The sequence below is a fragment of the Battus philenor genome, unplaced genomic scaffold, assembly GCF_028537555.1.
Source record: "Battus philenor isolate CCGP_79_NKW_IND1 unplaced genomic scaffold, ilBatPhil1.0.hap1 SCAF_3, whole genome shotgun sequence".
NCBI lineage: Eukaryota > Metazoa > Arthropoda > Insecta > Lepidoptera > Papilionidae > Battus > Battus philenor.
This window is the reverse complement of record NW_027181693.1, coordinates 11,262,042-11,277,272: the sequence shown is the minus strand read 5'-3', so window position 1 is coordinate 11,277,272 and position 15,231 is coordinate 11,262,042. Positions and strand designations below refer to the sequence as shown.

General features: G+C 30.1%; 1 protein-coding gene across 1 annotated transcript; it reads right to left on the bottom strand.

The window, feature by feature from the left end:
* Positions 1-3,150: 3,150 nt before the first annotated feature.
* Positions 3,151-14,937, bottom strand: LOC137926910 (neuronal acetylcholine receptor subunit alpha-3-like). The gene is made up of 10 exons (XM_068770648.1): positions 14,809-14,937; positions 10,203-10,357; positions 9,065-9,248; positions 7,785-8,001; positions 7,086-7,220; positions 6,126-6,204; positions 4,983-5,079; positions 4,368-4,506; positions 3,887-4,068; positions 3,151-3,282 (listed from the first exon to the last, which is right to left on the bottom strand). Exons 1-10 carry the CDS (start codon positions 14,902-14,904, stop codon positions 3,151-3,153), a joined length of 1,416 nt encoding a protein of 471 aa, XP_068626749.1. The 5' UTR covers positions 14,905-14,937.
* Positions 14,938-15,231: the final 294 nt, after the last annotated feature.

The window sequence follows — 15,231 nt, the reverse complement described above, 5'->3', positions numbered from 1 at the left end:
ATGTACTAATATAAACTAGATTTTAAATTTCGTTTGCCTAGTAATTTCATGTGCTATGTAACGAGATACGGTGATTAACTTGCTACTATTTATTGGGAAAAAGCTGCGGTGGCTACGACCTAGTTTCTACGGAGGACCTACTTTTACTTTTATTTGTATAATAAATTTAACTTACAGTTTTAAATAAAGGCTTTCATCTCAGTTTATTATTATTATATGTATATGATCCTTTGCTATTTATTAGTAAGCTGATCGAACAAACATTGTCCTATGTTAGCTATGCATAATTAATTCAAATGAATAATGCTTTTTGGTACACGACATTGTTGATTCCACTGTTAGATTTATAAATAAAAATTGTTGTTTTTGTTTTCTCTTTTTTTAGTTATTTTCCATGGTATAGAAAAAGTGTAAATTAATAAGATAAATAATTGTTGATGCTTTTTACAGCACCCGAAAATAAGTTGCATTTTCGGGTGCATTTGGCCATGTGATTAAAATAAATTTTGAAGATCCTCAAACACTAGCCATTGCGATTTATCGACAGTGCAGATGTAAGCCGCCAATGTAATTTCTTTACGTAAGGAACTTCAGCAAAATGTTCGAAAACTTATTAAAAGTTGAATTAATCGAAATAAAATTTTAAAATTGCTTTTTTACGTATATCAGCATACATACATCTATGTGGTGAAACCACGACTCCCAGAACAGGCACCTTAAAGAATAATGTATTTTATAACGTTACAATTTCCCAGTTCGAAGAATTTCTTACAAGCTTAGCAAGCTCATGCGTTCTTCGTACAACGAAAAAAGAACGAAGAAAAGTAAGTTAATGCAACTCAGAGAATTTCATTCGTTTAGAACGACGCAAACCTGCATTTTTCTGTGGTCTCTATTAGAACTTAAACACGATTCTGAGAGGAGCAAAATTATTTGGAGTGCCTTTGGCAGCGCGATAAGTGAGTTGTTGCAGCACATACTAAACTTGGAGAAAGTACTTCTTCAGAAATTATTTCTTTATTTCACCTTTGTTGCCACTTTGTTGCAATTATACTTCATTCATCTTTAACAAAAAAGGTACATTTAAAAATACGATGTTTTTAATTTTTGTGAGACTTCTAAAAAAAATAATTATTATTTTTTTTACAAAAGAAGACTTTTGATAAAAAAAACAGTTTGGCATGTTTGGAACTCTGGAAAGAATATATCTTCAACTATTTTGAGACAAAGAATATTTAGCAATAACACTTGTAACAAATCTTGACACTAACAAAACATATCTTTTGGATTAATATTTTTTACTCCTAGATGTTTATCTTTTAGTAATAAATAGGAGGAATAAGATAGAGGTCAATCGCCGAATTCTACTGTATCGGGCAAAGTTCAGGTACCTGTTCTCATCGGGAGAAAATTCTTCCTATTCAAATTATCCTATCGTCCTATGACGAAAGTCCACCAACGAATGCCGCCACTAGTGACTTACGGCACTGACATTTGGTCTCACACTTTGCGCCTCATTCATTCAATAAGCCAGGAATAGAGCAATGCTCGGGATTTGTCTACGGGATCGAATCAGGAATGAAGATACCCACAGACGAAGCATAGAACGTCCTCCTGTCGGTCCTATTGGAAATCTATGGGTGATGAATATGTCTAGCAGTGTACTTCCGACGGTTGAAATGGTAATAATGTTGAATAAATAAGACATCATTTTTTAATATTTTGTTTATTTTATATATAAAGGCAATACCACATTCACAGAACAAGTACTATTATTAACACGATATATACATTTAAAAGAACATTTGGCACTATATTGAGCATGCGAATAACTACTACATTCTTACAGACTCGGACATCGATTTAAGATTAAATGATTTGATAAATATACTCGTAATACTTTCACGTAACATTAATTGTCCTCTTAAATAACAATGTCAGAGGGAAATATTTTATAATATCTGTACATTTGTATCTAACTTGAAAATCAATTGAGCGTATACAATTAATCATGCTCGGTGGCTCTCAGACATACGCTAGTTACAAACACTATAATTTTTTTCAATATAGCTTTAATCAAAGACTACTAAGCATTTTACCTCGGTATAGTAACAGTTAAAATATTATGGCAATAAAATGTAATTTCATTTGATACCACTTAAATAACGTAACATTTATTACCTACCGATACCTCTCGAAATCTTTATACTGGTAAGTACTGTAATTTTACCTCGTTCTGAGTAACAATTTGGAAATAAATGTAAAGTAACAACCGTGATAAAGTAATTGACAAATTTCAATACTATTTATATCATGTACAAAATTGACATTGATGACATGAGACATGTAATTAGTTATTACTTTCATCGTGAAAACAAATTATCGATCCAGAATTTCAGTCCTCATTGGAGACGATAAAACAACATAAGATTTAGTACCTATTATTTTTTAATTATGATAAGAATACTTACAGATACAAAATTTGAAAAATCTATTTCAATTCTTGCTACAATTTTACTAAAATAACTTTTGGTTTGTTAAATTAATTAATGGGCTTTTGATGGCTGGTTCTGATCGAAATTATAAATAATTGATACTCTATAAACATTTTGCCTCCAATTTAATACCATTAATTACTATCGGCCTGTTATGGTACGTTAAAAACGTTCACAAGTCTTGAATTCCATTTTAAATAACATCCATTTTATACTTAATTCCTTACTGTACTTTTCGGCTCTATACATATATGAAACAAAGGAATGCCTAATTATTGTTTTTAGTATTCCTATCTCAATTGGTGTAATAAGTCAATTAATATTTTAATTATTATCATGATTGATAAACTTGACTACGAAGCTTAAATAAAAAAATTGTAACACAAAAATTTATGTCTTTGCCTAGAGTTAATATATAAAAATTAAGATAAATTATCTAGCATGACTAGTAACATTATTGAGTCAAAATTAATAAATATGTAATTTTATACCCATTTATATAAATACGATTTAAAAACGTCAGCGAAATTATAAAACCTATAAAACTCTCTGAGGTCAATTTTTAAAATGAACAATAATAAAAGTAACCTCATAATAATTAATTGCATAATTTTGTTGGCCTAACACATTTTCTTACGGATATTATTTATTTTGTCTAAGTAGGTGGTTTAAGAGGTGTGTTTCCTACATGTAAATTCTGGAGCTGAGGTAGCAAAATGGCGGCTGTTGCTATAGTCGTGACCAACACGAAAACAGCGAGCAAAGCACGGTCCGCAACTACGGCGACCTATTGAATAAAACAATACAGTATAAATACAAATACAGTGAATATTATCTGGCCGGCTGTCAAAACTTGTAATTAAAATTCGGCGGACAAAGTTTTTTCTATGTTTTGTCCATTGTCAACGACTAGACGTCACGAAAAAATAAAAACACGTTTTGCTTTTCAGATACTACGCTACGAACATAATGGCGAAAATTTATTCATGTGAATATGTTTTTATGATCTCCAGAATTCTATTTAAAAACACTTTATTTTAAAAGGACTTTTTGAAAATTTATTACTAAATTAAGTCATCTTATGTAAAATTTAAGAAATATACATTATTTTAAGAAATATACATTATTTCTTAAATTTCCACATTCAATTCGTACTCCTACCAGTCGTGTTGCAAAACCCTGGGGGAAGCTTACGTCCAATAGTGAACATATTGCAACTAAAATTGTGATTATGATGGTCGCTGTTAAAATTCATGTAATAACATATTTATTGTTTTTTTTAGTATTAAAAGTTGAGCCCGATGTGACAAGATCGACATTAGTTTTTGTAACTACTGTCAAAATCTACTAAATAATTCTAATGTATATGTACCTTTACGCAGTATACGAACCTGTTTCCACTCAAGGTTGGCCCGCTCGAGGCGCTCGTTGGCAGCTACTCGCTGTTCATGCTTGGCCGCTGCCTCCCGAAGGGTACAACCGCAACAAACGCACTGCGGGCATGTCCTCAGGCAAATCACCTCAGACGTAGTTGGCGGACTTGAAGAAGCGTTTGTTGCTAGTCCCGTGCGATCTTTAAGAATTAAACATTTAATCGATATTTCTATTATACACCAGTAACAAAAATATAAAAACAAGCAAAATATAACATAAAATAAACAACAAGCGCCATCATTATAAGTGGATACAGATCTGCAAGCAACAATTTGACCACAAAACTTGCAAAAATAGTTGACATGTATGCGATTATAAAAATGAAAATGTGAAATGTAATTAAAATTACTGTATACAATCCAAACCAAAAACTGAAAAGCTTAATCATTAACCCGTAATACGTTAACCTCAATTTATAAATAAAAAAATAATACATACTTAAATTATTATGATTGGGAAGATTAAACCGCGGCGAATGGGGTGGCACCGGAGTACCTTCACAACTGTTCTCCGACTTGAGGCGTGACCCAGTGCGTGGATTCACTTGTACGCTGGGCGCTACTGGAGAACTGTCGGCCTGTTGGAAACATTAACCAGTAAGTATAACATAGCAAATTAAATATAAAATTATTTTATTGAATGAAAACATTATCTTGTGATCGCGTACAAGTAATGATACGCGATCACAGTTAATTCAGAACAGATTCAAGTAAAATAGGCCGCGTGATAGTGACTGGAAAAGTGAAAAAGGATTGAAAAGCCGAAATAAACTGTGGACAAACAAAATAGATAGAGTTGCCTATTAGTGTGCAAACACAAGTAGATTTAGTATTATTTTTGGAAAGTTTAGACTTACACCTATAATTTTAACTAAATTTTTAAGACAATAATTATTTTAATTTTCAACAAAAAAATAGTTAAATGTTACATCGTTATATCATCATAAGCGAAAAAAAAGCTGCCTAAGTTAAATCGAATATTTATTTTCAAAAATAAAAATGTCATTTACAAATCTTATCATTGTGATAACTGTAAGGAAAGATATTTAATTACCTTTGTATCGGTGTCAAAGTTGATAAAGAGCATACGCGCTAGTCGCTGAAGGACGAGCTCGCGTAACACCGCCGGCACCGGCTGCCCTCTCACTCCTCTACGAACAACAACATATATTCGCGCAATTCTCATGTTTAAAGAAATTTCCCTTTTAATAATAAAAGCGTCGAAACGAGAAAAAAATCTATAATAAATAAATAAAAAAATAAATTTATCACTTTTATCGCCCTGATTCAGTTGTACTGAAAAATGATACTCTGAGTTTTAGGCATCCAATAAAACGTCTAATAAAATCACACGTAAAAGAAAAAGAAGTATGTTGAATTTAACATGATTAGCAGATTTAGCAAACAATAGAGGAGTTTTGTAATGATAGTTCTAAAATTCATTGCAAATATCATTTTACGTATCACATTAATTTACAAATTGTAAAATGGTTAAATATCATTATAAATATTTCATGTTCACTGCTGGACAACCACTGTTTTCAATAAGATCTGATGGAAGCGATCTACATCGGGCATCTTACAATGCCTTTAACAAATTAGTCTTATGCTGCGCTTGCCGGTCCGTGGACTTTTTCTACAACTTAAGGGCTCCGGCTTATAGTTCGGCGCTCTGTGGCCTGCCTACTGCCATTTAAATATGCCAGCCGCCGGACTATATCGGTTAATTTTATTCTTCAACGCATACCCTGATTCCTGATTCGATCTCAGGTTAAAAGGTTAATAGTGAAATGAGGTTCAGATTTGAGTAATTCAATATATTTAGTTAAAAGATAAGTACATATCATTTTAAGATCTCAGTGAAAATTCTATATTAAAAAATGACCAATATCTTTTTAAGTGAAATTGACTTAATGCGAAGTATCATTTGGTAATTCAAGCCAACGAGCACAAACGCTAATTCGCAACAGATAAGAATAGCACTCCCATCCATCAGTGGAATTTCCTTGTCTGTACTTTGATCCATTGCTCGCGCCACAGCCAAAATTTTTATTTGATAGTTAACATCTAGGCTAAAATGATTATCCTTGTAGTCTTCAAATAAAGTAGAGCTGAGTTGCGGATGAACTATTTGTATAAAAACTTAACAATGAAGAGGAATTTTATTTCTAACTAGTGCTCAATTAAACACACTTGCCTGTAAGATATATTGAGGGTGACTACAGAGAGCGATGCAGAGAACGAAACCAAACACGTACTTACTCCATAATATAGACCTGCAATTAATTTAATTTAAGCTTATATGCTCAGTTACACAATCTTAAACTTTTAATTAATTAGTTAATATGTGTCACATGAAACAGACATATTAGTGTTTATTTTTAGTTAAACGAGATTTTATTAGTGTTTTGAGGTAAAACTGAAAGGCTGTAATTAAGTGAGACATATTACACATTTGAAAACAGTTTTCATATGTAAATGAGACACATTAAATTTCGAATCTAAGTGAATAAAAGTAGTCACAAAGTGTTAAGAATGTATAGGATGTCAAATATAGTCAACTTAGCTTAACTTAAAAAAATCATTGTCATGTATATTTAAACATTTTGCCGTTCATAAAAGTAATTGACTTTTATGCAACTTAATATGAAACATGAAAATTCAAAATACTATGCTCTGATTTTGTGAAGAAAAATGAATTTATGTCAAAACTGTAATATAATAATTTAATATTATTACTTGATGAAACTTAAGTAGTTCTTGTAGAAATAAATGTGAAATTGTTTATTATTTTTCTGGAGTTGACCACTACCTGTTCCATCACCCTACGTTTCACTATACTATAGGACACTATATTAAAATTGTAAAGCTACAAGCAAATTTTAATTTTGAATGGATATAGTCGTCATATTCATTTACTTCTTTACTAACACATATTTACGAATCAGTTACAATAAATATAATCATTTAAAACCAAATTGAACATTAATTGTTCTCAATTTCCGGTGAAAACGAAATTTATTGAAGCAATATCAATTAAATTCCATTTCTCGCTTGGAACCAGGCACTTTGAAAATTCACCAATTACGTCTACATACGCGACTAAACATTAAGGCGAAGCAGTAAATGATTACATTTAAATAATTTAAACTCTTACTTATTAACGGTGTTTTTTCTGTCGGAGGTAGTGTATCTCTGATAGTCATCAGGAATACGGTCATGGATAATAAAGCACTTATTCCTAGTGTTACCTTTTCTCCGGATTCAGATGGCACATAAAATACTAGGAGTGCTGTAAATTTTAAAATATTTAATAATCAGAAAGTTACGTATAATCCTTACGAAACAATAAAATAATTGTTAACTCTTATGGAAAAACGCACATTTTTTATTAATAGTATAAACCTTTGTCTTATAAAATTTTCTATGTACACTTTTCATTTACCTAATCTTTAAACCAAAAGTTGGGTTCTCTATTGTAAGGTTCAAAACCATTAAATACTTTCCATATCAAGTAAGTGATATTCAAAGAAAATCGAATAATGAATCAACTGCTATGTTGATGGTCAATGAAACTTAAAACATTTATTTTTTCTTATATATTGTGTAGCACCAAAATTAGAACCGAAGGCATTTTCTACCAGTTGACCATTACATATTATCGTTGTCAACAACATTTCAAATAACGAACAATTAGTTTACAATATTTAAACTACATTTAAAAACTAACCTGTTTTTGATGATAGTAAAAACGTTTATAATTTACCCAAAGATGTAAATTATTAAAAGTTTTTTATACTTTTCCAACTAAAAAATATTACGTCTAAATAATATATTACATTAAATTTGTACATACCTATTCCATTTATAAGAAGACATGGTAGTATGAGATTGAAAACGTAAAACATTGGTCTCCTTCGTAGCTTAATAACATATGTAATGTCTGGGTAAGGTTCCACGCAGCAAGAGTAATACTGATTATGTCTAATGGCTTCGAAACTTACTAAATCGAATTCGCCATTTGTTTGATAATTAGTTGTATCTCCTTCGTCAAATTGTTTAATTAAGTCCAGCTAAACAGAAAATGATTTCTTTTAATTTTATAATTTACACTGTCATCGTGTCGTTAATTAAAATTTCCAATTGAAAAGTCTCTAAAAGCTATGATAATAATTTTATGATTTTTTCATTATCATCATTAAGGTTTATTTCGTAATACGAAATCAGAATAAACAAAGATTTTATTTTTTATTAGCTTATTTCGAATAGAAAAACTCTCTCTTCGAGTTATTTTTTTTAACCGCTTCTACCAATTCTATTCCGATATCCAATTTAAATATCATAAAGTTTTATGTATTAAAATGTAAAATGGAGCATTAGATATGCAAATCCGGAAAGGTCTAGTTATATTTAACTATTAACATTTTTATAAACTTTGCTTAACTTTACTACATATTGATTAATACTATGTTTCTTGTGCTTCAATTACAGCAGTACATGGGTACGATAAGTAAATAAATATAAATTCATTTAACCATATAACATATTTAATCTCCGAAATCACAATAAAATTGCACATTGTAAATGAGAACCCAAATTTAAAAAATGTTTTCAATACGAATTAATGCATTAGCCTACAACAAAAGTTTTTGAATTATTATATTTTTATTATAAAAGATGTAATGAGATTTATTTCAAGTAATATAAATATTGTTAAATTTTATAAATAAGTGTATTATAAATAGGTATGCATTGATCGTGAATAGATTAGGCCTTTACAGAATACCACAGAATATTGCAATTTACTGGTACAAATCTTTGAATGTGACAGAGAATCGGAAATTTTCTTTATAGAAATTCCATCGAGATGCCAGAAAGGAAAAAATATTGCTTAATGTAACACATTTTTAATATTTTTTTATAATCAATAAATTACAATAATATTTTATATTTAAAGTTCTTTGTAAATATCTTTATAAAAAAATAAAACAAGTAAAATATCAAATTTCTCTTCTAACCTAAATACTAATTTGATATCAACTTAGCAAACGATAGTTGAAAATTGAAAAAAGGTAAACAAGCATACTATTTAACGTCTAGAACTATGATAACTAAATAAAACCACAAAATACTTACCTGAAATCCATCATACGTCCAGGAAGCCCATTTCATTGTACATAGCTGGATGTCAAAGGGAAATTGCTCTACATTGATGTCACAAACCGAGACATATATGCCATGGCTTAGCCAAGTTACTTCGCCCGTATGCTTCACTATTACATTTGTATTTATAACTGCCGACTTATAGTTAGGATCAGCGCTGCGTAATAGAAAAAATATTCATCTTCATCGATTTTTCATTCAGATTCAAGTTATAGATTTCCTTATTACCATTGAGTAAACCGGTCGCACATTTGACATTTTCTTTTCTTATTATTTTAGATCTTATGAAGCTACATAAATTCGATAGCAATTATACACTTTGAGAATGTTTCTGATTTCTATATAACCCGAAATAGGATATTCAGATGTGATAAATATACCTAAGATACCTAAATTTCGCTAATTATAAAGCACTTTATATCATTATCATCATTACAACCGTAAGACGTCTACTGCTGGATATATGCCTCTACCATAATTTTGACATAAGACTAGTTTGTCGTGGCCTATGTCCAGCGTCTTCAGAAGAACTTAAAAAGATTGCCTGTCAGCCTAGTGGATGGACATCCTACGCCACGCTTGCCAGTCTGTGGTCTCCACTCCAGAACCTTAAAGCATCTGCGGCTATCTTTTCTGCGTGCTACGTCGCATGCCCTTCTATGCAACAGTTACTTAAACTCAAGAATCTGCTGGGCTATATCCGTTTATTTCATTCAGTTAATTTTTATAAAAGTGCTCTCTTGCGAAAGCACTTTTATAAAAATTAGCATGTTTACTCACTATTGAGATTATAATAACCTACGCGAGTGGGAAGACAAAACTAAAATTGTTTGTGTAAGGGTAGAGAAATTGTTTCTTCATTATATATTTATTATTAAACCGTCGACGCTGCACCGATAACTTTGTTAGAATAATTACTTGAGGTAAATATACTATGATCACAATAAATTTAACAAACAAAAGGCGGCAATTAATTGTTAAAAGTGTAATAATTAAGCTTAAAAAATTTGCTATTAGTTTAACTTAATATTAAAAATTATTATATATATTGTATCATACATCTACATTTTCTAACATTTTTTATTAATAGAGTTAATCAAAAAATACTTACTTATTATACAAAATTATATCTGGCCTCCACACGCGCTCATAAGGTATTCTGATGACGCTTATCCCATCGAAATCACTAGTGTTCCACCTAAGGTGATAATCCGTCCAAATTTGAGTAATCCAACAGTTAGTAGTAAGCAGTTGGTCTTTTTCTTCCTAAAAAAATAAAGAAATAGAAAAAAAAACGATTTACCGCTTCTTTACCCAGAAAAAATACGCCGCAAATTTTCTCGTTTATCATCAAAGAACAAAACTTTTGTTCGGAAAATGACTGATGACAAGCTAAGCACCAAACAAAAAAAGGAGAAATTATGATACGAGGGGTGAACATATATCTTTAAATAAATAACGCTTCATTAATCACGTAAGTGACATAGAACGTTCCGAATTTTAATCAACGTCCATTCGAAAAGTTGATATTCACTCGCTTTTTGCAGCGAAATGTAAATAGCCGAAGGGACCGTGTGAGATTAAAACAAATTATAACGTTATTAGAATTAAGCAAAAGTGCGCTCATTCTGCTTGTCCTTGGTTGCCCTTCATTACCTATACTTGCAAAAAATGTATTGAGTATCATGAATTTATATACGTTTAAAACGAAGGGATAATAATTATTGTTACTTTGTCATCTTTATTAACTATTAACAAGTAAAGACAGGGTGATTGGTTATACCTGTGTAAGATTTAAGGAAGTAAATTTATACCCCATTTGTAAGCATAAATTATTAAATCTGTTAGAACTATTTTCAATGAACCTGTATAATGTGATCACTCTGTTATATGTTACAGTAATTATGATTTTTATTGGATCGTGACAGAAAAGTAACTTTTGCAGTACTAAGTCGTTAGATACAGATGGTGGACAATAATTTGTTTTAATACGTAATAATCTGGATTTTGGAAACGCATTTCCTTACACTATTATAATTAGTTAATAAATTATTTCTGAATGTACTGATTTTTTGGAAGAGTGTACCATACATTCAACACTTTAAAGAACCCACAACCAAGTAACCCGTATATTGCCTTTAAAAACTAATGTCAAAATGTAAACAAAAGCAAATACTTTAAAGCTTATATTCATTTGTCATAGGTGATATTCATCTAATATGACAAATTATTTATTTAAAAAGTACAATAATAAAACCCATAAAATAAAAATTACTATCACCATATCTTGGATAAAGATCCTTAAAACACTAAATAATAAGAAGTATTAATAAACAAAAATAATAAAATTGACTACCACAAAATAGGTTCTGTAAAAATTTAGTAAACAACCAGCTGATCACATTCACCGTGAAGGCAGACAATGTAAAATAATGATGAATATTGTACAACATGGTTCAGTATTTCCTTCGAATCCAATGGCAAAAATTGAGAAGTTAATTGGTTTCATTTTAATTTTGTGTAAATATGTAATGGTAAAACATTTACTAAATAAGTATATTAACCAGACAAACATATAAATTTAAACAGAGCATGGTAAATCATAATATTACTAATATTTTTATTCTATGATACAGAAACTTAGAACCTTCAACAAGTTTAACCTACTTAGGATTGAAAAGCTTGAAGTTCTGGTAAATGCCTTAAGCGTTTTATAAACCTTTTAATTTTTCAGTAAAATGTGTTTAAACAAAACTGTAACATAAACGTTTCAGTAGTTTTAGCGTTAAAATAAATTATTTACTTGTATAGTTTAAGTTCGAACAAAAAATAGTCAAAGAAGTGACGTAAAGATGGTCGTGATATAATCATAACCAATAATGCAGTTTAATCTATAAAAAATAATTTAAGGTGAAGCGTGTTTGTGATCACAGACGCTGCCGATAAGCAAACAGTGAGACTACATCGACAGCCGTTTTACTATCGACATATTAATTTAAGCTATAAGGCATCCACTACTGGTCATTGGCGTCCCCCATAGATTTACAGTAATATAGATTGGACTGACATTTAAAGTTCTTTAACTTTTAATAATTATATACCAACACAATATTCTCACTTACCGTGTATAACTAACGTTACAGTTAAAAATAATATTAATTAATTTGATATATTTCATGTTCCACGTAATATCAGAAAAAATAACATAAAAGTAAAATAACATAAAAAAGAAAAGTGGGCGGTCTTGCCACTCGAGGCAATCTATTACAGACAACTATATAGAAACTGACAAAGAACTAGAAGCGTGTAGTCGACATGTACGTTGTACGACATAGTTTAGAACATACATAATGTTAACGAACAAACGACAGATACATACAGATATTTACCTATATATATATATACATATACATATATATGTGCGAGTTACATTTATGTAAATATACTTGTAATAAATACAATAAAATACATAATATTAAATAATTGACAAGAAAATACAGCTCAACTATTTTCTTAAAAATGGTACTGCAAAATGCACGTCTCATGGTTACTGGTAACGCATTCCACAACCGAACAGCCTGTATGGAAAAGTACTTGGACTTGTACGATGTAGGATGCACTGGAAGTTTCTCTGATGATCTCAATGACTTGTGTGACGTAAAGAAATTTAAATCTAGGCTTGAGATAAGAGGGAGGATTGATAAGAATAATAAATAGGAAAAGGATATATCTACAACTCTATAGCTACAAAGATGTGAAATTTGAAGATAGCTCACGAAAAAACTAAGTAAATTATAATTGATTAAACTCAATTATGTCACTTTTCAGAGAGTGTACATGAAAATTGCTTGATTTGGTTACACGGTTCTTTTCTTTTCACCGAAATTAAAATAGAAAGGCAGGAATCATTACGCTTGTTGATGCTTCTTTAATTTTTGTATACGGTAGAATAACTACATATTTAATCATTTCTATCCAAACATGAAATGCTTTCAACTGAGCAAACAATAGATTTTTTTATGCATTTAGTTATATAGGACTATATCAAATAGGAAATTACTCAAGCGTTAGTTTTTATAATTAAATAGAAGCACGTAGTGTAAACTACGAGTACATCAGTTTTATCAAGTCTTCAACTTTCAGCAAAAGGTTAAGAACAAATAGCAACAAGAACTAGTATTAATTACTAACATTACAGTTACAAATTTTTGTTGCTCTGGTGTCTTAGATGATGTTCACTTCCCATAAACTGTTTTTTATCTATCTCATTTAGTTTTATTTAATAAATTTTATCTTATCCTCTTAAATAATAATTTTGTTTTAATACAATGTAGTTATCATCACGATAATATCATCACGACTATTTATTTTAGTTACATATATAATTTAATGTCAATTAATATGACATGTTTTTGTACAAAAAATTCCGCCTTTAATACATTACTAACACTACATTTGCTCCGAATTAATAACACAATTATTAACTTTAGTAATAATTCCGGTGGCTGGAATTTCAGCATCCACTGCTGACATTTACAACTGAGAGCTTTTATCACTTTCGATCCTGGTTATTATCTAAAGATAGATATTACACAAGTTAGACTTTAGTCTGTAACTATTTTGCGTAGACTATAAAGATGAAATCTACTATATATATATTTATTTAGTTCAGTGACATTTTCAAACAATTATTACTGAATAAGAAGCAATAAATTAAAGACAGCAGTTATATCATAAGACTAAAACAATAAATCAAACGAAAGTTCCAAATCAGTTAGTCGCAAACAGAAATGGAATCTACTCTACTGCTCTCATAAATTTTCCTGTAAGATTTTTTCACTCATACTTATGTATCTAAAAAGAAATACAGTTGACAGACTCGTTGTAGAGAGAAAAAAAAAATTCGCTAATAATCAACTAAAATTTTTATTCATTTATTCCGAATTTAAAAATTTAAAAAGTTTACAGAAATTAGCGAACTATTTTTTTCGCGTTGTTCTGTATTTAGCTTTAACGTTTCCTAATCTTTAACTATTGATAAAGATTATGTATTATAATATTTCATAAGACACTCGAACACCTTGTTTCAACAACCCAAAAATTCACAAAGGGGAGCAGAGGCTTGTTATCTAGAATAAATTGGCTGCAATATGACACCGCAATAAATCATCCATGCAATTGACCATTCCACGGGGATCACATTATTTTGAGAGAGTGAATTACCCGACGCCATGACATTAGTTATCTTTATACAGGTTGATCGGTTATAGGTGTAAATGCTATAAAGTAGTAAATATATAGATCATTTGTCAACAAAAAGCTTTGAACCTAAAAGTGATCACTCTGAAATATGTCACAATAACTTTCAGCAATACAAATCCTGAGATATTCATAATAAACAAGTTTATTTGTAAAGCATACATTAATCGACTGCAAATGATATATACATTCACTGATTTAAAACTTTTACACCTATAACCAATCAGCCTGTGTATTACGAATACATATTTTACTACTTCTGGCATTGAAGTTATACAAATTTATTAATAAAAGTTTTCTTATCAGTATATGTCAATAGATTGTAATAAATACACATAATTGTACAATACAATGTTATTAGACATAATTGAAATAATACATACAAATAATTATACGTTTTCTAGTGTGTACAATAAGGAAAAAAAATTAAAAATTACAAAATATTTTATAGTACATACCACATCTATAATGTGATGCAACGAAACGCCAAAAGTAACTAGCAAAGGCTGTGTCGAGTTTTCTACGGGCCTTACTGACGCGTCGTATTTATCCATCAGATGACGAATCAGGTTATACTCTTCGTCACACCCGTAAATACCTATGAACAAAAGTATCTGTCATATTTTCGTGAGCAAAATATATATATTGTGAATGAACATAATATATGATTCTGTAAGACAACATTTAAGCTCTTCAAACATTCATCATTATAATCATTTCAGGTGTTGGACATCTGCAGCTAGACATAGTCCTCCAGTATCCAGCATCCAGCGTCTTTCGACTTAACAAGACCTCAACAACGCCGCCTGTTAACCCTGTAGATACGCTAGACTATATCGGTGACTTTTTGAGTTTGTTTGTCTATAGATATTGTTATTTCT